At 43.6% G+C, this 25,473-nt stretch overlaps 1 protein-coding gene across 4 annotated transcripts in view; it reads left to right on the forward strand.

Annotated features, from left to right (window-relative positions):
- The window catches only part of tp73 (tumor protein p73), a 171,710-nt gene extending 147,463 nt beyond the window's left edge, over positions 1–24,247 (forward strand). For 2 of the 4 annotated variants that reach the window (XM_068017153.1, XM_068017156.1), the window contains 10 exons: positions 2,300–2,415; positions 4,190–4,299; positions 4,942–5,084; positions 5,683–5,771; positions 9,346–9,470; positions 10,376–10,521; positions 14,789–14,945; positions 16,289–16,382; positions 17,832–18,120; positions 23,255–24,247. In XM_068017153.1, the coding sequence (XP_067873254.1) occupies positions 2,300–2,415; positions 4,190–4,299; positions 4,942–5,084; positions 5,683–5,771; positions 9,346–9,470; positions 10,376–10,521; positions 14,789–14,945; positions 16,289–16,382; positions 17,832–18,120; positions 23,255–23,328 (1,343 nt within the window). In that variant the 3' untranslated portion in view covers positions 23,329–24,247. The remainder of the gene's footprint in view (positions 1–2,299; positions 2,416–4,189; positions 4,300–4,941; positions 5,085–5,682; positions 5,772–9,345; positions 9,471–10,375; positions 10,522–14,788; positions 14,946–16,288; positions 16,383–17,831; positions 18,121–23,254) is intronic. The other 2 variants (XM_068017154.1, XM_068017155.1) reach the window with 2 other exon arrangements.
- Positions 24,248–25,473: the final 1,226 nt, after the last annotated feature.

Below are 25,473 nucleotides of genomic sequence, written 5' to 3' on the forward strand. Positions count from 1 at the left end.
CAACTGAAGATTTATCATGCCCACATATCAACCTTATTGCAATTGCCATCTAGATTACTCCTGCCAGACAGATCATGCTGACTTTAGTAAACAGCTGGAGTAGAAAAAGATCAGCTCATTTGTACAACAGATGTTTACTAAGCACGGAAAGATCTTATTGCCAGCACTGTTGTTATAGAAATTATCTCCAATCTCATAGCCTTCTCGTGCATTTCCTTGCCAGACAGTGTGGTTATGATCCTCCTTCTCCACTGCTTTCCACATGGCAATGAAATTTCCAAACATACTTGAAAAATTAATTATCCTGATATGATCCCCCATTAAGGTAATAAACTTCCTGGGAACCCCAGGTTGGTAATAGCCTGGTGTGAGAGAGACAAAGAAGATTGCAGGTTCAGTCTTAAATCCGTGCTGATCTCAACGATGACAGTGATAAGGCACACTACAATTAGCCTCTGTGCTTCTGAATTACTGAGGGGAAAAATCAGCCAGAGTTCCCCTTTCCAATCACTATTCACTGATTCCTGCTGGGTGAGAACAGGATCACGCTCAGGCTCAAGCTCAATTGTGATGCACCTCTGCAGCTGAATAACCTATCAGCAATCTATAAGCATACATATATAATATATATGCAGAATGGCCACTTGGGTGAGACTCATTCCATGACAATATGAAAGGCACACTTCAACATGGTGGCTCCTCATCAGAGCCCTTTCCTATCCTGAGTGGCGTGAAACAGGGCTGTGTTCTTGCACCCACACTTTTTGGGATTTTCTTCTCCCTGCTGCTTTCACATGCGTTCAAGTCCTCTGAAGAAGGAATTTTCCTCCACACAAGATCAGGGGGCAGGTTGTTCAACCTTGCCCGTCTAAGAGCGAAGTCCAAAGTACGGAAAGTCCTCATCAGGGAACTCCTGTTTGCTGACAATGCTGCTTTAACATCTCACACTGAAGAGTGCCTGCAGAGTCTCATCGACAGGTTTGCGGCTGCCTGCAATGAATTTGGCCTAACCATCAGCCTCAAGAAAACGAACATCATGGGGCAGGACGTCAGAAATGCTCCATCCATCAATATTGGCGACCACGCTCTGGAAGTGGTTCAAGAGTTCACCTACCTAGGCTCAACTATCACCAGTAACCTGTCTCTCGATGCAGAAATCAACAAGCGCATGGGAAAGGCTTCCACTGCTATGTCCAGACTGGCCAAGAGAGTGTGGGAAAATGGCGCACTGACACGGAACACAAAAGTCCGAGTGTATCAGGCCTGTGTCCTCAGTACCTTCCTCTATGGCAGCGAGGCCTGGACAACGTATGTCAGCTAAGAGCGACGTCTCAATTCATTCCATCTTCGCTGCCTCCGGAGAATACTTGGCATCAGGTGGCAGGACCGTATCTCCAACACAGAAGACCTCGAGGCGGCCAACATCCCCAGCTTATACACACTACTGAGTCAGCGGCGCTTGAGATGGCTTGGCCATGTGAGCCGCATGGAAGATGGCAGGATCCCCAAAGACACATTGTACAGCGAGCTCGCCACTGGTATCAGACCCACCGGCCGTCCATGTCTCCACTTTAAAGATGTCTGCAAACGCGACATGAAGTCCTGTGACATTGATCACAAGTCGTGGGAGTCAGTTGCCAGCGTTCGCCAGAGCTGGCGGGCAGCCATAAAGTCGGGGCTAAAGTGTGGCGAGTCGAACAGACTTAGTAGTTGGCAGGAAAAAAGACAGAAGCGCAAGGGGAGAGCCAACTGTGTAACAGCCCCGACAAACAAATTTCTCTGCAGCACCTGTGGAAGAGCCTGTCACTCTAGAATTGGCCTTTATAGCCACTCCAGGCGCTGCTTCACAAACCACTGACCACCTCCAGGCGCTTATCCATTGTCTCTCGAGATAAGGAGGCCAAAGAAGAAGAATGGCCACTTGGGTGAGACAGATGAAGGCAGGATGGCATTTATGGATCTGTACCCCAACATGAGGAGAGGAGAAATTTGGGGAGATGAAAAGATAGATAGTGAATTAAAGCCTGTAAGCCTGCCTCAGATGACACACATCAGACTTCTAAACCCTTGACTAGGTTAGTGCAGTATAGTTAAGTCAAATTTTCACTATTCTCACAGTATTTATTCAGAACTCATTACAGATAAATATTAAATTGGAGTAAGTTATATATTTGGGAAATGTAATCATTTCACTGTTGGGTCCATGTGCTTCCTTCTGGGTGAATCCTCACTCAACTTTCGTTATTTCACTCTGTCCTGGTCACATTTTATAGTCTTTGTGTCACTGCCATCCTTCCAGGTCAGTCTGCTCCAGCGAGTCACCTGATCAGGGTGGAAGGAAACAACCTTGCACAGTACATTGATGATGCCGTCACTGGACGGCAGAGTGTCTTGGTGCCATTCGAGCCTCCACAGGTACGTCACAACCATACGTCTTTAATTCTTATTTCTGTCTCTGAACAAGCCAGTAATAGATTGAATCATCCATTAATCCATTGAGGAAGAAAGTTATGCTTCTGTCCAATGTCAACAAATAAAGAGGTTCAACTCATCCTGAGATAATTGCGCTCTGCAATTTGTTCACAAGTGTGATGGACCCGTGAATCAGGAGCACGGCAGAGCAAAAGACAGTTCTAAACACTGGTATTCTTCACAATGGCCCTTTCACTGGAGTTTCTCAATTTAACACAGTGAAAGAATACTGCTGAAATATGAATATCTTTTTCTTTCAGATACTGATCTACCCAGTGTCTGTTTCCAGCACTTCTTATCCTTAACATATACTCCGAACTTCAACTCAGTATATAATGTACAGGATTTAACACTGCGATGTACACTAAGCATATTATTCACAGTAATTCAGTTGGTAGCACTCTTGCCTCTGAGTCACAATGTTCTGGGTTCAAATCCCACGCCAGGGCTTGAGCACAAAAATCAAGGCTGACACTCCAGTGCAGTACTGAGGGAGCGCTGCACTGTTGGAGGTGCCGTCTTTTGAATGGGATGTTAAATCGAGGTCCAATCTCCTTGCTTGGGTGGATGTAAAAGATCCCATGGCACTATTTCGAAGAATAGCAGGGGAGTTACCCCTGTGTCCTGGCCAATATTTATCCCTCAATCAACATCACAAAAACAGATTATCTGGTCATTATCACATTGCTGTTTGTGGGAGTTTGCTGTGCGCATACTGACTGCCGCATTTCCTGCATTACAACAGTGACTACACGTCAAATAGTACTTCATTGGCTGTAAAGTGCCTTGAGACATCCGTTGATCATGTAAGTCTTTTTTTAAATGCTTTGAAGAATAATTCAAACAAACGACACATGTGGATCAGGCCCATCAGTTAGTTATACTTTCCAGCCAGTGTTTTGTTGCAGTTTAATAATGAAACTATAATTATCAACAATGTCTGAAAAATCATGGTGTGATATGGTGTTGTAGAAATAACTATGTTTTAGGTTAGTAAAGTTACCGTGAGCTGAATTCTGGATCCTGGATCAAGGAGCCATGTTTTTGTATAAGAGTGCCTCAAATGGCAAACTGTTAAGGTTATACTGTCACCTAGTGTTAGATATGGAATAGTTATTGTTGGAAACCAAGAGCTGAATATTCCTGTCATTACTTAATTTTAGAAAAATGTTACCAAAGCTAAAATGTGCTGGATAAAACAGAAATTTCAACTGTAAGAGGCATTACGGATACCAGGTAAATTCCAACAGTAATTTTAGTTATGAATGATATGCTTGGTGTACATCGCAGTGTTAAATCCTGTACATTATATACTGAGTTGAAGTACGGAGTATATGTTCAGAAGGATAAAAAGTGCTGGAAACAGACATTGGGTAGATCAGTACCTGAAAGAAAAAGATAGATTCATATTTCAGCAGTATTCTTTCACTGTGTTAAATTGAGAAACTGCAGTGAAAGGGCCATTTTGAAGAATACCAATGTTTAGAAGAGAAGATGAGGTAAAGTTAGAAGCAGTTGTTAAATAACACCAAGTTTTTAGGAGGTAGGGAGGTGAGGAGTTCCACAGCTTTGAGGTTATTGGTAAGAAAGAATTGGAATGGAGATGTGAGATGAGTCTTGTTTTCAATGTTATAACTGTCATATTTATACTGAAATGTGTATTGATTCATTTATTGGTTATTACTTGATTGATTGATGATTCCTCTGGTTTGAGCAGGTAGGAACAGAGTTCACTACAATTCTCTACAACTTCATGTGTAACAGTAGCTGTGTGGGTGGAATGAATCGAAGGCCCATCCTCATCATCATCACCTTGGAAACAAGAGAGTGAGTAACTGTGCTCAAAAGAATGTTGCATTACAATCACTGCTGCCCAATCCCAAGGTACTTAGTCACTCAGAAAAGGCATTTTCATAATACGTTGGAAAGAGAGCATAACATTCAGAATAACTGTATCATCATTTAGAACTTACCCCAGTAACCCTGCTCCACTCATTGTACCAATCCATATTTTCACTGCCATCTTTGCTGACCCATACTTGTTCCCTGCCCCCCAGTGGATTATTGATAAAATCTTTATCTACAAATTACTCCATGGCCTGGCCCCATGCTGTCTCAACAGGCTCTCCAGACTTACGTCCTCCAGTTCCCCCTGCTACTCCTGCCGCCCATGCAGCCCTCCTCCTCTCCTGCACCTCCACCCCTACTCTTAGGAACAGCCTGTGAAAACCTTTCTACTTCACTCCCTCTGTTTAAAAGCTTTCTTAAATACAATTCTTCAACCAAAGCTCTCAGTCACCCCTCCCACAAAGGTACAATACCTGCTCCATTTCTCCTCTCTGAAGTACTCTGGAATGTTTATCTACAGTAAAGACACTACGTAGATACTTGGGGGTCGTTGGGACTGATGGTCATCATGACGCTCATGTAATTCCCTCACTCAATGAACACCCTTGTCGTTCTCTTCAGTGGTCAGGTTCTTGGACGCCGGTCATTTGAAGGTCGAATCTGTGCCTGCCCAGGAAGAGATCGGAAAGCAGATGAGGACCATTACCGTGAGCAGCAAGCCATCAACGAGAGTGCAGCAAAAAATGGAAATGGTAACAAACGCAGTAAGTCTTCCGGGCTGACCACAGGCAGGGTGGGGGCGGGGATCATTAACATTGGAATTAGATTAGGTGGTATAGCACCCTCTGATGTTACCATCTGCTTTCCATCCCTTGTTGGCCGTCTCTTCTACATCTTTCACAGGCTGAGAAGCCACCCTGTTCTCAATTCTCTTCTATATTCACTGAAAAGTTTCATCATTCAGCCCATCTGGAAAGTGGCTCCTCCTTCAGGTTTCTCTATTTACTTGCCAGTGAGCAGCTGGTCTCTACACACTGAGACACACCTGAGGTCACCAAATCAGCACAGATGGGAATTCCACAGTTGCGTGGTGCCCCAAGTTAGTGCACAAAGGCTGCACAATACCATACCATTACATTTCTTTTATTCACTTGAACAAAATTCTAAGTTACTGTAAGAAAAACATGGAATATAATTTTAAACTGCTGTGCAATATAAACCCAGTATAGCCTGTGTGCTGGACAGTCTGGTCTGGAGTAAATAACGGGATTTGAAATGAGATATTTTAGGAAAGGGTATAAAACACATCATTAGCACATGACTATGAAAGATGACTAGATGCCCCTGTGCTTTATGTTTCAGCCTTCAAGCAGACACCACAGGGAGTTCAGGGGCCCAATGCAGGCATCAAAAAGAGGAGGCATGGAGACGAGGAGTTCTTCTATGTACCTGTGAGTATTTGCCTGCTTCCTTTAGCAATCTACGTATTGAGTGTCATGTTGCCTCTTCCAAAGCCCACATATTGTGTATTTTTTTTCTGCCCAATATTCTCTTCAGAAGGCAATACAGTGACTACTATTTCTAATGACAGCATGCTGTCAGTTAAATAGTTCAATGACATTTGCTGAGACAGGGCTCAATTTACTGATTTAGGATACGATGCCAGCACACCTCCAGGTATTTCACCCAGGTGGCCACTCTTCATATGTGAGCCTAGGCAGGAATAGTTGGTAGGCTATTTAACACAATCCTGTCCTCATCCAACATCCATGTGTGCGCACTTTCTTGCACTGATCACCAGGAGCAGTAAGTTTGGCCAATTATTCCAATTCCCATCGCAGCAGCGCTGTGGTTAATTGTTGTACCTCTACCAGTCAGACCAAGATCAGGTGAATCTTTTACTTGTTTCCTTTTCCATTTATTTGCATTGATCAACAACAGCTTGCATTTATACAGCACTCTTAACATAACAAAACATTACAAGGCACTTGAAAAATAGGCATAAGGAAAATGAAACAAAAACAAGAAATGCTGGATTCACTCAGCAGGTCTGGCAGCATCTGTGGAAAGAGAAGCAGAGTTAACGTTTCGGGTCAGTGACCCTTCTTCGGAACCGAAGAAGGGTCACTGACCCGAAACGTTAACTCTGCTTCTCTTTCCACAGATGCTGCCAGACCTGCTGAGTGAATCCAGCATTTCTTGTTTTTGTTTCAGATTTCCAGCATCCGCAGTATTTTACTTTTATATAAGGAAAATGAATACTGAGCTATGAGGAGAGAGATTAGGAAGGGTTACTGAAATCTTGGTCAAAGAGGTAGGTCCTAAGGGAGATTGGAAGTGGGAGAAGCAGTGTGGTTTAGGGAGAAGGCCCAGAAAGTAGAACCGAGGTAGCTGAAGGCCCTGCTACCAACAATGGGTTGTATAGTAGTGAAGAGAAGGCGCCCCTTTTCAAGCCAAGCAATGTCACTGTTGGGTAATGAAACAGTTTACTTTCTGCAACCCGCATCCAAAATTTGAAAAAGTATATATTTTTGATGATTGTTTGTGCTAATCAAAGTGAAAAATGTTATTAAAAAGAAGGACCTTCATTTATAGAATACCTTTCATGACCTCAGCACCTCCAAAAGTACTTTACAGCCAATGATGTACTTTTGAAGTGTAGTCACTGTTGTGATGTTGGAAAATCTGCAGCCAGTTTGCACACAGCAAGATCCCACAAACAGCAATGTGATCATGACCAAATAATCTCTTTCAGTGAATTAGTTAAGGGATAAATATTGGCCAGGACACCGGGGAGCACAGCCCTGCTCTTTGCTTGTGCCTTGAGATATTTTACATCCACCAGAGAGGGCAGACAGGGCCCCAATTTAACAGCTCATCTGAAAATTGGCACCTCTAACATTGCTGTGCAGCAGTCTCTCAGTGCTGCACTGGGAGTGCCAGCCTAGATTTTATGCATAGGACTTAAACTCATAACCTTCTGACTCAGAAGCAAGAGCACTACCTACTGAGCTAAAGCTGACACCAAAAGTGGAATTTTATCGGAGGGGGGATGTCCCGATGTCGAGAACATATGCGGGTCCCAAGACTGCATGGGCGGGTAGCAAGACCACATCAGCAATTTTCCCGGAGGTGGCACCTTATTTAGCTGCTGCCGGGCCCACTGTCCAATGAAGGACAACTAATGGGCTCTTCATGCTGCTGGCCCAATCAGAGGGCCGGCAGCTCTGACGCCTCAGCAGCTCCACTGGGAGAGGTGGTCACTGCTGATGAATGCAGGAGACCTTGCACCTGCAGCAAGTAAGTAAAAAGAAATTTAAAAATCACTGGGCCCAGTGTAGGAAGGCCTCCGGGAAAACCACTGGGGCCGTGGGCCCTGCCCGTTCTTTGTTCCATAGAGCCCCCACCTCCTCCCCACCACCCTGCAGCTGACAGCCTCCCCATGCAGTGGGGGAGGGAAGCAGCTTTCACTGGCAAAATGCTGGCAGCCCAGGAAAACAGCCCTTAATTGGGCCGTTAGTTATTCAGTTTGGCTGCCCCACCTCCATTCGGCAAGTAGCTGTTCTGGCAGTCAGCCCACCACTGGGAAACTTCCCCTGCAGCATGATTGCGTCAGGGAGCCGTTCTGACACAACATCCCAGCATTTTACCAGTCAACCCAGCTCGCAGTCCATTGTCTCGAGGCCGGTAAAATCCAGGCCCAAGTGTTGAGCAGAGGCACATTTTTCAATGTTGTGTGTCCAGTGTCAGCATCGAGCATTCTCAGGTCAGGTATAGCATGGATTTTTTGAAGAATAAAATTCGTTGTACTCAGCTTCAACAACATGCCACACCTTAAACCTCAAAAGAGCAGCCCAGTTGTATCAGTTAGGCATTCCTATTTTCCACACGCTTCATCCTCAAGGCTTCACTGATTGGGGAGACGGTGGCGTAGTTGTAATGTCACTAGACTAATAATCCAGAGCCCAGGCTAATGCTCTGGTGACATGGGTTCGAATCCCACCATGGCAGATGGTGAAATTTGAATTCAATTAATAAATCTGGAATTAAAATCTAGTCTAATGGTGACCATGAAACCATTGTCGATTGTTGTAAAAACCCATCTGGTTCACTAATGTCCTTTAGGGAAAGGAATCTTCTGCCCTTACCTGGTCTAGCCTACATGTGACTCCAGACCCACAGCAATGTGGTTGACTCTCAAAAGAAAAATGCCCTCTGAAATGGCCTAGCAAGCTACTCAGTTCAAGGGCAATTAGGGATGGGCAATAAATGCTGGCCTAGGCAGCGACACCCACATCCCACAAATGAATAAAGAAAAAGATTAGCTATTAAGTGCCAATTAGTGCACCAGTATAAGAAGTATTTGTTCTATGAGCCAATAACTGTTAATAGGGAATCAGAGATGTGGCTTAGTCTTGGAAATGCATTCAGAGTAAATCACATGCCCATTGCCTTGGGAATACTATACGTCCCATTGTGACTGTTTGCCAAGTATCTGATCTTGGTACTCGATAGCGAAAATTTGCTACGACAGAAATTCAGTTTTTATGTAGTTTTTCAAACTGCACAAAAATGGATCAAAAGCCAGCAACTCTCTCTTATAGCTTCTCTTCAATGGGATGAGTTACACTAACAGGTTTATTTTTAGCTCCCTTGATGAAACTAAACCAGAAAGGTCTCAGTTTCAGTCCCTGAACTCTGTGCTCAGTTAGTTAATCTCAGCTTTGGCAGCATTTGGAGCGTTCCAATTTGCCCTGGGCTACAGAGGGGATTGGTCACCCAGGGTTCTCACTTCTTCTTATCCAGTGATTTCCTGTTGGAAACTATGCATGCGTAGATATTCGATGAGGACTGGTGTTGACCTGCCAATGCTGTCTGGCCAATGGTAGCTTGGGCGAGATATCAGAAAGGAGAAAATTGGAGGAAAAAGAAGGAAAACAAAACCTTTTTTTAAAATAAAGAAACACCAATTATTCTAAGTGTTGCAGTAGAAATGACTGTGATGGTCTCAATATTTCCCCACAGGTACGAGGACGAGAGAACTTTGAAATCCTCATGAAGATTAAGGAGAGCCTGGAGCTGATGGAATTGGTACCTCAGCAGCTTATCGACTCATACCGACAGCAGCAACAGCAACTGCTACAGCGCCAGTCAGTACCTACACTCATAACTCATATTGTTCTTCCCGTCCTTTCTAAAATTCCCTGCCACCACCACACCCCCTTCATTTTCATTCTCAAATACTCTCTCATCACCTTACAGCCTCTTTCCATGAAGAATATGCATCAGCAAGAGACAGACTCCTGTCCAACTTTGATGTTCAGTTGACAGAACATATTCTTATTGTGAGGCAAGCAGCTTGTTCGTATCTTTCCTCACCCAAAACCAAAAAACCCACTGGATTGTGAAAAGCTTGATATAATTACTCACAGGATCACTCCCCCACAGTCCTATCAATAATTGCACAATAGCCAAACCCAAACGGAACCATAAGAACAGTCAAGAATGAGAAAAGGGCAAATTTACATGCCACACATCTAGCCAAGTTACAGTGACAGAACGAGAATCACTCCAAGGAAATTGATGGCCATGATTCCCTCCCCTTCTTTCTGGATACCACTGACTCTTTCTGAGTTGTGGTTCCACAAGCACCTTGCAGCCCTGTGGTACCCTGCCCAAGTGGCCATTCTTCAGCTGAGTGTTGGCAGGCTGTTCAATTGTGGAGGGTGTTACAATCCTGGCCTCACCTGACATTTGCACACACTCGCTCCCTCGTAGGCGTCACAGATAGCCTTCAGGACCAGCAATTCTAGTGGGTTTCTATCTCTCCCTAGCCCTGGATTTCTAAGAGTAAGTAGCTCAGCGCAAACTGAAGACTGAACCTGGAGCCTTCCCATTCCGTGTAGCTCAGTACCATACTGAGTCTTTTGTATAGCTTTACAGAGCATTCATGTAATAAGTCAGGGAAAGTTTCACCCTCTGTGTAATACGTGGAATGAATTTTCTTTCCAAATCTGCTAATCATTCTAAATTATTTTTATTTTCTTTTGAGCAGACAGCAGGCTTCATCCTCCTATGGTGCAGTGATACCCCCCACAAACAAGGTACCCAACATGATGAACAAACTGCCCTCTGTCAACCAACTGGTGGGACAGCCTTCCCAGCACAGCCCGAGTACCTCAGCCAACCTTGGACACATGGGTAATTAAGCAGAGGCGCTGTGTATCTACAGATTTTTGTGTTTTGTTTGCGCATGTGCACTCTTGTCAACCTCAATAATCAGCATTACTTGGGAATGGAATATTTCTCCTCTTCTGACCCTTCAGAACTAGTGCTTGCCCCATGTTACCCCAACAATGTGCTTCAATCCAACCTCTGCACATCAGCCCCAGCTACAGTGTATCTGCAGGTTTTTGTGTTGTCACATTTTCGTTAATTCTATTGAGACACCCCACCTTTGATGATTTTATCCCCATTAAAATTTTGCTGTCTCTCTTCCTGGTCATTCCCTTTGGTATAGTCCCCATTTTCACTCCTTTGAATCCAAGAGAAGCAGACTAGAATGTATCTGGTGCACAGCTTGCTTAGCCATTCATCATTGGGTCTGGCTGGCACATCAAACACTATTCAGCCTCTTGCTCCTCTGCAAAACTGCCCACTACTCCAGGATCATCCTGGAGAGGAACGATAACACCAAATTTTTTTCTCTGTTACAAACTGTTTCCTTTAATCTCTCACCCTACCACCTCTACCCTCCCCATCAATAAGAAATGCTAGGAATTCGTGGACTTCTTTGTCATTAAGATTGAGACCACCCATTTATCTGCCACTGCCACATTTCCTCCCTTCCTTTTGCCCACTAATCTAAACCTCCTGGCAGACTTCTCACTGTCCTATCCCTGCTCCCACATCTTCCTTCTCCCCTATCTCCCCTCATGCCCTCCTAGCTTATTTTCTCCTTGAGACCCACCTCCTACTCTCTTGAACTCCAGTCCCTCTAAACTGACTACTTAACTTCCATTCCTGGTCCCTATGCTAGCTGACATTGTAAATCGTAGCATTATAGAAAGTTGATGGCACAGAAGGAGGCCACTTGGCCCATCATGTTTGCGCTGGCCGAGAAATGAACCACCCAACCTGATCCCACCTTCCAGCATTTGGCCCGTAGCCCTGCAGTTATGGCACTTAAGGTGTATATCCAGACACCTTTTCAATGAGTTGAGAGTTTTTGCCTCTACTGCCCTTTCAGGCAGTGAGTTCCAGAGCTCCACCATCCTCTGGGTGAAATATTTTTTCCTCATCTGCCATCTAATCTTTCTATCAATCACTTTAAATCTATGCCCCCTAGTCACTGACATCTCTGCTAAGGCCCTTCACTCCACTCTATCCAGGCCCCTCACAATTTCAATCAAATCTCCCTCAGCCTTCTCTGTTCCAAGGAGAACAACCCCAGCCTATCCAACCTTTCCTCATAGCTGCATTTTTCCTGTTCCCGCAACATCCCCATAAATCTCCTCTGTATTCTCTCTAGTGCAATTACATCCTTTCTGTAATGAGGTGACCAGAACTGCACACAGTACTCAAATTATGACCTAACTACAGTTCCAGCGTTCAACCTCCCTGCTCTTGTATTCTATACTTTGGCTAATAAAGGAAAAGATTCCATATGTCTTCTTAACTACCTTATCCACATGTCCTGTTACCTTCAGGGATCTGTGGACATTACTCCAAGGTCCCTCACTTCCTGTAGACCTCTCAGTATTTTCCCATTAATCGTGTATTCCTTTGCCTTGTTTGACCTCCCCAAATGCATCACCTCACACTTTTCTGGGTTGAATTCCATTTGCCACTTTTCTGCCCACCTGACCAGTCCATTGATATCTTCCTGCAGCCTACAGCTATCCTCCTCGCTATCAACTATACGGCCAATTTTTGTGCCTTCTGCAAACTTCTTGATCATGCCCCCTACATTTATGTTCAAATAGTTATTACATACCAGCAGTGGACCTAGTACTGAGCCCTGCGGAATGCCACTGGAAACAACCTTATAGTCGCAAAATCACCTGTCAACAATTACCCTTTGTTTCCTGCCACTGAGCCAATTTTGTATCCATCTTGCTACATTTCCCTGGATCCCATGGGCTTTTATTTTTTTAACCAGTCTGCCATATGGGACCTTGTCAAAAACCTTGCTAAAATCCATGTAGACTACACTACCCTCATCAATCTTCCTAGTTTCTTCTTCAAAAAATTCAGTCAAGTTAGTCAGACAAGATCTTCCCTTAACAAATCCAGGCTGACTATCCTTGATTAATCCATGCCCTTCTAAGTAACTCTTTATCCTGTCTGTCAGAATTGATTCTAATAATTTGCCCACTACTGAGGTTAGACTGACTGGCCTGTAATTATTCAGTCTATCCTTCACTCCCTTTTTAAACAGAGGTACAACGTTAGCGAATCTCCAGTCCTCCGGCACCACACCTGTATCCAGTGAGGACTGGAAAATGATGGACAGACCTTCCGCTATTTGCTCTCTTGCTTCTTTTAACAGCCTGGGGTGCATTTCATCTGACCTGGTGATTTATCCACTTTCAAGGATGCTAATCCCATTAATATTTCCTCCCTCCCAATGTTTATCACATCCAATACTTCACATCCCTCTTTCTTGACTACAATATCTGCATCGTCCCCCTCTTTTGTGAAGACAGACGCAAATTAAGAACCATACCAACATCATCCAACCCTACATATCGGTTACCTTTTTGGTCTTTTATGGGCCCTACTCTTTCCTTTGTTATCCTCTTACTCCTAATGTACTGATAAAATATCTTTGGGTTCCCCTTGATTTTGCTTGTCAATATTCTTTTGTACTCTCTCTTAGCTTTCCTAATTTACTTTATGATTTCACTCCTCTACTTTCTATACTCCTCTCTGCTTTCTGTGGTAGAGTTCTTGGTGTCAGACATAAGCTTTTCTTTTCTGCCTTATCTTACCCTGTAAGCTCCTTGACATCCATGGGGCTCTAGATCTGGCCATCCCACCCTTTTTCTTTGTAGGAACATGTTTACTCTGAACCCCTTGAATCTCTCCTTTGAATGCCTCCCACAGCTCTGACACTGATTTACCTTCAAGTAGTTGTTTCCAGCCCACTTTCACTAAATCACTCCTCAATCACTCCTCAGCTTAGTAAAATTAGCCTTACCCCATTGAGAACTCTAACTCCTGTTCTGTCCTTATCCTTTTCCATAATTATGTTAAAACTGACTGAATTATGATCACTGCCACCAAAATGCTCTCTGAGTGCCACTCCTAAGTCTAAAACTGCGCCCTCTCTTTTCCTCGTCAACCACTTTACATCCTTTAACACAGTCAACCACACCGTCTTCCTTTGATACCTTTATTCCATTGTCAAGCTCAGTGGGACTGTCTTCACTTGGTTCCACTATTACCTATGAAATCATAACCATCTCCAACAATGGTTTCTCTTCCCTTCTCCACACCACTACCTTTGGAGCTCCCAAGGATCCATTCAGGGCCTCTTCCTCAACTACATACTACCTATCAATGATTACAGCCAGCTCTACCTCTCCATCATCTATTTTGACACCTTCTGTTTCTATAGGTTGTTGTACTGCTTGTCCAACATCCAATCTTGGGTGAGCTGCAACTTCCTCCAGTTAAGCATTGGGAAGCCATCATCTTTGGCCCCCCACCATAAACTCTGTACCCTTGCCACTGATCCCATCCACTTCCCTAGCCACTGTTTCAGACTGAGCCAGAATGTTTGCAACCTTGGGGCATCCTATTCAACCTCAATCTGAGCTTCTAACCCTACTACGGAAACAGGGAGGAGGAAGAGAATATGACATGGGGCATTTGGAGCTTAATAGAAGCAAAAGAGAAAATTAAGGAAGAGCAATGGTTGCAGTTTTATCAATAAAATATAGAAAAAATTGGAATACAGAGAGAGAGAGAGAGAGAGAGAGAGAAAACCATTCAGGGAGGAGCCTCTTTTAGGATTTGAGCTTTTCAATTGGTATATAATAAGGACCTAGCACAGTGGGATCTCCAATCTCTGTCATACACAAGAGGAGTGAGTCCTCAATCTGGTACTCCCAGTGGGGAGCAGCATTCAGGAGGAGCACATCTCAGGAAATAGCAAGTACATGCTCAGGATTCCCCATAGTGTGCTCCCTCCTCCCTCTGGGTCACAGAATCACCCCTAAACTTTACTTTCCAAGTATATTTAGGTATTTTTGTTAAATATTAATAATATTTTCTACACCCTTGTTCAGAATGGGCAGCAGATTGTCCCTGTAACAAAGAAGCTTTCATACCAACAAATTGAAGCAACAATGGTAAACATTTCATCAACCATCAATAAAAAAGACCAGAGACTAGAGGAAATGAGGATCGAAATAGAGGGAACACTGCCCTCAAATTATTAAAATGGTGTTTTCTGTTATAGGCCCAACTATAATGAACAACCACCATCATCATCACCATCATCATATACCAACCAATGGTAACGTGAATGGAGGAAATTCCTCACAGTCAGCAGGCATGGGATCTACTTCACACTGCACCCCTCCCCCACCCTACGCTGCAGACCCAGCTCTAGTCAGGTGAGCTGTCTTCTCTTTTACACCATATATCCCGCCTTCATATGTGGGTGATTCATTCCTAAATGGATATCATTTAATTAGCATCGTGTAACCTCAAGTCACCTGGGCTTGTTTAGTGATGCAACTGTTGCTTGCTCTTCATTTTTTTTATCTTAGAAAAACAGATGTACCTCTCCCGATGGCTTATCATGGTGATCCATTGAGTAGCTGAGCCAGTAAGGCTTCATGGTTCAATCCTTGATCTCTACTTCTAGCTGATCTCAGCCAGCGTAGCAGTAGTGGTGCCACAGTTGGCCTCAGTGCCCCTGGATCAGAAAAGGGAGAAATTGCAACCCCTATTGGAAAGTGAGCACCGCAGGTGGTGGGTGAGGACAAGATCAGTCTTGACTGTGATGCCTCTCATAGTCAAGTCTGCCAACATTCACTGTTAAGGTTCAAAGGTGAATAAAAATCACGGTGGAAGAGGCATCTGAAGATGATTGGCAGCTGTGGAAATGTCCAAGTCAGTTCTTTTCAAAGGAGGAGAGGAGGTTAGATTAGTGAGAATAACAAATGCAAATATTAGTTGAGTAGATGATGTTGCCCCAGATGCCCCATCTATTGATTCATTCAGAGCAATAAACCTGTAATGTTTTCTAGTCAGCCCATACCGGCTTAATAAATCTGTAATGTTTTCTGGTCAGCCCATACCGGCTTAATAAACCTGTAATGTTTTCTGGTCAGCCCATACCGGCTTAATAAACCTGTAATGTTTTCTGGTCAGCCCATACCGGCTTAATAAATCTGTAATGTTTTCTGGTCAGCCCATACCGGCTTAATAAACCTGTAATGTTTTCTGGTCAGCCCATACTGGCTTAATAAACCTGTAATGTTTTCTGGTCAGCCCATACCAGCTTAATAAACCTGTAATGTTTTCTGGTCAGCCTATACAGGCTGAATAAACCTGTAATATTTTCTGGTCAGCCCATACCAGCTTAATAAACCTGTAATGTTTTCTGGTCAGCCCATACCAGCTTAATAAACCTGTAGTGTTTTCTGGTCAGCCTATACAGGCTGAATAAACCTGTAATGTTTTCTGGTCAGCCCATACCGGCTTAATAAACCTGTAATGTTTTCTGGTCAGCCTTTACAGGCTTAATAAATCTGTAATGTTTTCTGGTCAGCCCATACCAGCTTAATAAACTTGTAATGTTTTCTGGTCAGCCCATACAGGCTCAATAAACCTGTAATTGTTTTCTGGTCAATAAACCTGTAATGTTTTCTGTCAGCCCTTTCAGGCTCAATAAACCTGTAATATTTTGTAGTCAGCTCATTCTATGTATTTATTGAATTTTCTTTCATAGTTTTTTAACAGGTCTGGGCTGTCCTAACTGTCTGGAATATTTCACCTCTCAAGGGCTGCAGACTATGTACCACTTGCAGAACCTTTCCTTGGAGGTACTGTTTACAAATACTTAAGTGCTTTATGAATAGAGATAACGGCAGCTGGGTCCCTTCCTTTCTGAAAAGTAACACTTTTCATCATGCAGAAGTGTGACCCATGCTTTGGTGGAATACCAGTTTGCACCCAGAATTCCCCACACCTCAGAGCTCTTGATCCTACCCACACCAGTTTGGTGAAGCTCGCAGGGTGTGGAGGATTTCCACCATGACGGAGGGGACAGCCTTCATTAGGCTACTCACCTCTCCTTGGAACAGCCTCCTGGTAAGCCAGGTAAGATCAGGAACCTGTCAGTGTTGACACCCTGTAGACACAGCCACACTGAAGCACAAACTGGTGATGCACCCAACACGCTACACCAATGAATCCTTTTATTAAAGCCAAATGAATACATTTAAAGTTATGTAAGCTTATCCTCATTCCTTCATCCTTAATCAAATGTTTTTCTTGTCTCCTAAGTACACTTTTCTCCCTCCCTCCTCAATGAAGGTGTTGATTTTTGCAGGGATACAGTTCTATGGCCACTGGCTGCCTCCCGGTACCTTGCCCAAATGACCATTTTTTTGCATCAGCCTAAACTGATCCACTCCTTGCCTGATGTCGACACGAACACAAACCAGCAGGGGATCACTGGATTGCGATCTGGAACAGGAGTCCCACCTGATTTTTCTTTCCCCTCCCTGGCCCTTGGGCACTGAGGTCAATTCCAGCACCACAGCTACTACTTAGCAGTGACCAGCTAACTAAGTTTTCTTGTTTGTATTCCTTGGTTACACACTGCATTTGCTAACAAGACTATCAGGGACCTCATGTGAGACTAGAATAACTTCTGATTCTTCATCCTGTAAATGCTCCACTTTCTTATCCTCCTAATGAATTGTTCTTTTTATTTTGTCTCAATTTCTCCCCTCCTCTCTGACAATGTTGTCCAGGGGCAAACTGTCCATCTGTGGAATTTGGAAGATATCCTGAATGTGCCCGTGAAAGCTTCCATAGTGCTCTGTTACAATTCAATTCCCTCCCTTCCCTTTTTCCACGAGAACCTTGAAGAAGCCTCTTGTCTGCCTCTAGTGATGCACCTTATGAGGGTACAAGTCCATGGACGTCCCTGGGTGCAATCCACCCTCCGGTAGGTAGTTCAAGTGGCCATTCTTCATGTGTGAACGCAGACAGTGAATGCTGGTCAGTTATCCAACCATGGGGGAATCACTAAACCTGATCCAGTCCTGACTCAGTGTCCACCCGCAAGCATTTTCCAGCAGGAGTCAAAGTTTCAATTTGCTAGGCCATTGACAGTTGTATGAAAACTTGCTACCACCTTCTCAGGGCAACTAGAATGGGCAGTAAATGCCGGCCTTGCCAGCACATCCCGAGAATGAATTTTAAAAAACTCCGGTACATTCTGTTACTCAGTCGTTTAACATTGCCCTTCTCTTCCTTATTAGGATCTGGGAGCACTAAAGATTCCAGAACAGTACCGTCTTCTGATTTGGAGAGGGCTTCAGGAATTCAAACAGGGGCATGACTATAGCTCGCAGCAGCTGATCCGGTCCAGCAACAACACCGGCACAATCAGCGGGGAGCTGCAACGCCAGCGGGTGATGGAGGCTGTCCACTTCCGAGTGCGTCACACCATCACCATTCCCAACCGGGGGGACGACTGGGGAGACTTTGGTTTCGACATACCTGACTGCAAGACGCGGAAACAGCCGATCAAAGAGGAGTTTACCGAGAGTGAGCTAAATTAAAGACAGAAAAGGGAAAAGCAGAAAAAAGAGAAACCCTGCAGTTTTTCATCTTGCTAAAAGCACTGACCGTTGTAAAATAAGCTGAGAGAAATTGGAGTGTATGCTCTAACTGACCATACTTGCAGTAGTGCTACAAACATTCTCCCTGGTGTGTTCATACCCAGGCACATTGAATACTTTCTTTGCAAAAGGGGTTTGGTTAGCAATCAAACATGGGTCATGGGGTTACCTCATCACCAATTTCACTTGTCGCTAATCTGAATGCTACATATTTTTCCTCTTTCATTGCCCTTTGCCTCTACACCACCATTTCTAATCAGGAGGGTAGATTCCCTCCTACCAGATCTCCAGAAGTGCCACATTCCCCACCCTCCCCAGCTATCACCCACACTCGCTGCACTCCATCAATCCATGAATACGAGTCTATGGTGCTTCTTGGTCAATCAAAGCACAGCATCTGTCACATTCCTCCTGCTCCCATCCTTACGTTTTGCCATCTTTTGTGTGTGTCTCTCTCATTCACTTTCTGCTGGACTGCCAAAAATATTTCTAAATGTTCAAGGTGTGTCAGTTAACTGTACAGATTGCAGGAGGAAGTGGGTTTGCTGTACTTGGTATGCCTCATGTATTTAGAAACCTATAGGTTTCCACAGTTGACAGATAACATTTTTTCTCTTGATGTTAAAGAAAATGTTTGATCATGAGAACAAAATGTGTATTGAAATATTACAGGCACTTGGAACAGAAAGCGCTTTAGCTACAGTACAGATCTCCCCTTCCTCACCTAGTTCTGGTCTTTATGCACGTGAAAATCATCTTAGAGATACTTGGAGGGTAGGGGGCGGTGGCGTGGAAGGAGAGATGAAAGAAGCAGAGGAATGGGAAAGGTGTATATTCTAGGTGTACTGTCCCAGGAGGGAAGGGAGGAGTTTGATGGCTCACTAGATTAAGGCAGTATCCGCACAACTCTGGGAGTTAAATAAAACACTGGAAATACAAAATAAAGCAGAAAATGCTAGATATATACATCAGTCCCATCAGCATTTATTAAGACAGATTAATGTTTCAGGTGTGGAACTAGAAACTGGAATATAAGCAACCCCTTTAAACATGTTCCAAAGAGGTCAATATTTCTCATAAGTATTTGTTGTGTTTCCTTTTGCCAAAATATAAACCCATTGTTTCGAATTGGTTATGCATTTCTACATCATTTCATTTATAAAATCAAAGTGTATTATATATCGTGTTAATCTTAATCTCAATACAATCCAATTCTGATAAGGGCCTCGCTGATCTTCCAGTTCCTGAAAAGCATCTACACATAAAAAATGTTAATCTGTCTTTCCTCTTTTCTTCTCATCTCTTTGGCATAAGCTTAAATTGAGCCAGACTGATGGGATGACCTGTTAGGAACTACGGGAATGAGTTTAGAGCAGAATTCACCAAGTTAACTCTTGACACAACCTACAGCAAAATGTCAATGGAAAGGGAAATTGGGAAGAGTGCAACACAGGCTGCTGATTTGCTGTTGCTTATTTAGCGCTACTGTCCAAGAGGAATTTCTACTCCATAGGGTTCTGTTGAACTCTGAACTAACCTTTCAACTCGACATCCAGTTCGCCTTCCAACAAAGCCTATTTCCTTCTGCATGATATTGCCTGCCTTCATTGTTCCCTTATATTGCTGAAATTTTCATCCATACCTTTTTTACCTCCACCATTGACTCCTCCAACTCCCCTTTGAGAGCCTACGAAGCTCCACCCTAAACAAACTCCAGACTACCACACCTGCATCCTATCCCATAATAAATCCTGATTTTCTATTATCCCTGCCCTCAGCATACTAGGTCACCTTGCTATCCCCCGAAACACTTTGAAATCTCATCCTAAACCAATATGTCTTGACCCAAAATCTATTTCTTTGGACAGGCCTTCAGTTATCTCCTAACTCTTCTCCAAAGCCCTCCTCAGTGTTTAGTGAAGTACCTCGGGATGTTCCATTAAGTCATGTGCCGGTATAAATGTGAGTGGTGGTCGTTGCTTGGCAGTGGAGAGTTGGGACTGAATATTTCACCAATAAGGGCTGCCCAGTATAAGATCATTTGTTGATTCAACTGGAGACTTCATCATGTACCCAAGAAACACAAACAACATTCCATTCTACCCTCAATTCTGATCCATCCCCTGCACCCGCACACTTACCCCAATACATCATTCACTGTTATATTTGGTATCAATCAGAATAAATGACAAACAAAGGCTTTGTGATACCCCAAAGTAGCCCCTGAATCCCCATGATAATTAGCTGTTCCCTTCTTGGCTATGTCTTCACCCTCATAAAAGTTTTACTTTGGTTGAAAGATCTGCAAGCCTCACATAAGGGAAGCTCAGCATGGCGAGTGTGAGGAGAGGCAGCACCAACACCAGCTAATGGCAGCTCTCTAGTGCACTCTATGGACAGACTGCACAGCTGCATGGTGCTTAAGGATGGATGGAGGGAATTACTGCCTATAGCAGTCACTGGGTTATTAGGACCTAGTAATTTTATACAGCCATGAGTATACTGTGACTTGTAATGATATAAGATAAAGGTGTTATTGGATAATGGTGTAGGCCCAATGGAAGGTTACTTTGTCTGAGGATTGCTATTGCAGAACAGACGTACAAAAGATTCAATGTGTTGTTTGACCAAATACTGACCACCTATCACCACCCCTGACTCTTCCCTTCCGCTCTATATCAGCCCCATTTTCCTGGTCCATTCATTTCAGGTATTTTGATGCATGCAAGATTTTTTTAACTGCTGGCTCGAGTAGAACTTTACAAAGGGTTCCACTGAGAGTGAGAAGTTCCATATTTTTTTAACTATGTGTGTGTATATATATATTTGCTTTTTTGATGTATTGTGCAGTGTACACACCTTGCAGGGCAAGGGAATTCTACCCCTTTGTTGTATTATCTAATGAGTAAAACAGGCCCCTAGCCATCTGTGGCAGGTGCAAAATCGAGTTTAAGAGCATTCAGATTGTGGCATTACAGCTGGAACCAGCAGCTATTGCTTTCATCTTGTAGAAAAGACTGAACTCCTGGAAGAGTCTTTAATTCTTCCTCGGGGAGAAGATGAAGAAAACAGCAAACAATGGACGCTGGAATTAATAGTGAAAGATGCTGGATGTGCACAGTGGATTCGTCAGTATCTGAAAGGAGGAAGATCGGTGAACATTGATCAGTTTTTCTTGTTTCTTTCAGGAGTTGACCAAAATACTGTGCATTTCAAGCCCTTTATTTTCAAGAATGTGGCAGCCCAATCTAATGCCTGAGAGAGGGAGGCAGGGAGGGAGAGAGAGAGAAGAGCCAGGATTAGGGGTAGTATCTTGGCTCAACTTCTGATTTTTGCTTTTCTGCCGTGTAAAATTCATTCAAAACTTTTAATAACTGATCGATGCTTGCACATCACAGGACACAGCTGTAAAGTAGGGAGGAAAGGGGAAGAATTCGCTTATTTTTAAAATCAGACTTTTTGGTTTTACATTTTTAGATATTTCCAGACTTCCATGAAACCCGGGCAGTGCAGCCCACACCAGGCGGGTAGCAGACCTGGTTTTGACAGGGTCGGCAGCTGTCTGGTTCGGCTCACCCATCCCTGAACTTGGCCAGTTTATAACACATTAAACCTGATGTGGAGTGCAGAGTAGATTGTCTTTTTTCATATTATCTTCAAGCTGTTGGCACAAGATGTGGTTAATATTCTGGGCTTCTTTAAAAGCTGAGCAATGGAGGCAAAGAAAAAGGATCATCAGCCTGACAACAGTGCACAAATCCACTTCCAACAATGGGCTTTCCAACTCTGGTTGGATGTATTCCTGGAAGTGTCATCACATGACCACCCGTCCAACCACCCTGTTGGTCAAATAGCCTTTCCCCCATCTCCAATATTTTTATAAACAAGAAGTGTTCAAGTGTTCAAAGAAAATGTTTCGAAATCTTTTTAATGTTCCATTATTTTTAGGTTGCTTGCAGCAGTGTCCCAAGATTAATCCTTAATTTTTGGACATCAGGCAGGGAAACGTCTGTGGTACTGGATTTAAAGAGGGAGGAGATAGATAACAAAAATAGGGAAGCTTTTTCAGAATAGACATGCTTGGGATATGCACTCAGAGAAGCACTTTGTAAAGAGCATGCCTGGAGTGTTACCCATGAGGGTCAGACTACGTGGTTATTAAGGTTGCAGTGGATCAGAGAATGAGATGATTAGCTTCCCATCCCCGCCCCTTTCCATATTTAGGGGCTTGCGTTCTCTCTCAATACACTTCAGATTTCTTATGGTGTCCAGTGCTACCGCTGTACAGTCATATTGCTGTCGCTTTAAGCCCACTGGTTAATGGGTTCCAGTTAAATTTCCACCCGTGCTATTAGAACAGTTTACTGTAAAGTTGTTGGCCAGTGCACTAATGAAGAACAGACCGAGCAAATTAATCTGTGAGGCATTTTCAAGCTTTGTTAAGAAGCCATTGTCTGCTACAGGTCAAAGTAACAACAGGCACAGCAGAGATTCAGGAACTAAATTCCCCACAAAACAAATCTCTCCAAAATGATGACACCAGAATTTTACCACATTCGGTGACATTTATGACAGCTAAGGTCATAGCTAAGCAATTGTACTGTGCCGCTCAGTGACAGGTTATTATTGCTGCCAACAACGGAGGGAATTTTGCCGTTCCATCCGCCGGCCCTTCAACTGATAGAAGAGATCAGGTATTGCAGGAGAAGAACACAAGATTAAGTGTGCTGAATGGTGGGAAAACACAAATACTAAGGACATTCCACCCACAGTTTTTGATTGCCTCAGCCTGAGCTCACCTGCATCGTCCATAGGAGACTTGGTGTTTTCGCGAAAGGAGTGCGTGAGAATGAAATATATAAGTTACTCATTCCCCTTTCGCACATCATCTCGCTGCCAATTCAGCATATAGCAATGGCTGGCATCTTCATTTCTAAGTTAGGGGACAGTTCATAGCACGGGAATCAGGAAAATAACGTTAACAGGACGATAGTAAATGTAAATTGTCCTTTTTAAATCAATACTTTTCTCACCAATTGTTCTCCCCTCCTCTCCTGAAGGTGCTGACTCTTGGGGTCCATGTTCCACAGGTACTACTCACCCTCTAGTCCAAGGGACGACTCTTTATTTGTGAGATCAGATGGTGAGTGTAAACAGGTTATTCAACTACGGTGTGCATCACAGCCGAGCCCAATGTTATCCTCAGTCAACATCCACATACACTCACTCAGTTTCCAGCAGGGGTCAGTGAATAGGCAATCCTGGCTGATTTTCCCATCCTAGGGTGCAAAGGCTAATTGTAGTGCTTCTACTGTCATCCTGTCTGAGATCATCTAACTCAGTAGACTGGGAATGAACTCTGGAGCCAAATCCAAGTTGCTAGCAACCTCTATCATGGCCATACAAGTATGAGTAGCCTTTTTATGAATGTCCTAACATAGAATATTATGAATTCAGTTAACCATTATGCGGGCCCTAAAACAGAACAAAACATCTAACAAATAATTAAAATATCTTATAAATTCTAGTAATTTGCCTGTAGTCAGTGATGAATGTACAAAATTAACAGGCAGGAAAACACCAGCTGGTCCTTCAAGCCTTCCCCTCATCATGATGGCCAGAGCATCATGACCAAAAGCTTCCTCACTCTCAGCAGCCATGTAATTTTCCTGGGCCAATAAGGGAAAATATACTCTGCAAAATTCCTCCCCGAACTCCTTCAGGTGATTGAAACTAGTCTAGGAGACCACACGGACCAATACCTTCTATATGATGCGATCTTTGCCCCAGTCAAGAAGTGGACCAGCTCTCTCTTGAAGGTGTGCAGAGAGTCAGCCCCCATCACACCCAACCCATTGACCAGAACCTGATTAGGCTAGGACACTGTGATTCGCTCCAAATTCCCCATCTTTATATTCTCTTTCTAAACAGGTGTCACGTTGGTATTTTGGAATTAGCCTGCCGGTCGCTCACTGTCTGAACTCACACAGGAAGAATGGTGAGGTACCAGACACACATTGGCACCATGGAGCTGTGGCCAACAAAGAATTGATGGGAGAGTACGGTGGTTGGGGGGGGGGGTGGGGGGGGCAGAATTGCTCATTTATTTCCAGAGTTTTCAAAACACAGTCATTTCCACAGCACTCAGAACCCAGAAATAATCTGCAACTTTTATATTGTGAACTCACTGTTCCAGGAGCTCTTTCTCTATCATAAACTGGTGCACACTGTAAAATTACACATTGGGTACTTGTGACCCTACGCCTTTGAATAGTAGCAATTTAAAGCACTTTATTGCTTTAAAGATTTAAAAAAAATACAATTGTTTCATTGTCAACTAATGCTTTTTAAGCCAGTATTAATTGTTACCTTATACTCCAAAAACAAGTTGTAACTGTGTACTTTTTTATTATTTGTAATGTATCCTTTGAAATTATGTTTCAACAGGTTTTGTAACACAATAAAGCACATGGATCCTGTATTTCTGTGTTGGTACCTATTGTTTCTGTTTTCAGAATTTCTATTCAATTGCACGTTTGAACGTTCTCCTAGGCAACTCGCTCACAGAGGAATGTCAAAATGTATTTTCATTCCATGGGATTCCGTTGATCTTCCTGAATTTTTAATCAGAGATCAGCAGATTTGTCCTTGAAAATCAAAAATCATCGTAGATGACATGTTATCTGCTGATACAGAAGTCTTGCACAGTTCTGTGTACTGTCATAGAATCATTATGCACAAAGGGGGCCATTTGGCCCATCAAGTCCATGCCAGCTCTCTGTAGAGCAGGGTTGTCCAATACACAGCCCGCCAAAGGTTTCCATCCGGCCTGTGGATGTAAAAAGTACCTAGGCCGTTCCTCATCCTCACCAGGGGTCTGTGACTCGAGATGAGAAATTTCCCTTTGTCTTCTTTCAGACCGGCTTTTAAAATAAATCAGAAGTCAGTTTCAAAGCTGACAGCAGGAACAACCGTTTCCCAACTTCGAACAGTTTCGGGGTTTTTTTTTTTAAAAAGCCCACCAGAAAACCCCTAATCTTGCCAACATTCAGAAACCGTCGTTCCTGCTCTGCACACCTGTCAGCTGTGAAACTGACTTCTGATTTTTTTAAAATTATCCGCTGAGTTTTCCCAGTCTCTGCAACTGTCAGGGAGAGAAGGGGAGACAGGTGGAGGGGGAGACAGAAAGAGGGGGGGGGGGGGAGACAGAGCAAGAGAGGGGGAGGGTGACAGAGAGAGATGGGGCAGAGAGAGGGGGGTGCAAAGAGAGGGGGAAAGA

The sequence above is a fragment of the Heterodontus francisci genome, chromosome 37 (assembly GCF_036365525.1).
Source record: "Heterodontus francisci isolate sHetFra1 chromosome 37, sHetFra1.hap1, whole genome shotgun sequence".
Classification (NCBI taxonomy): Eukaryota; Metazoa; Chordata; class Chondrichthyes; order Heterodontiformes; family Heterodontidae; genus Heterodontus; species Heterodontus francisci.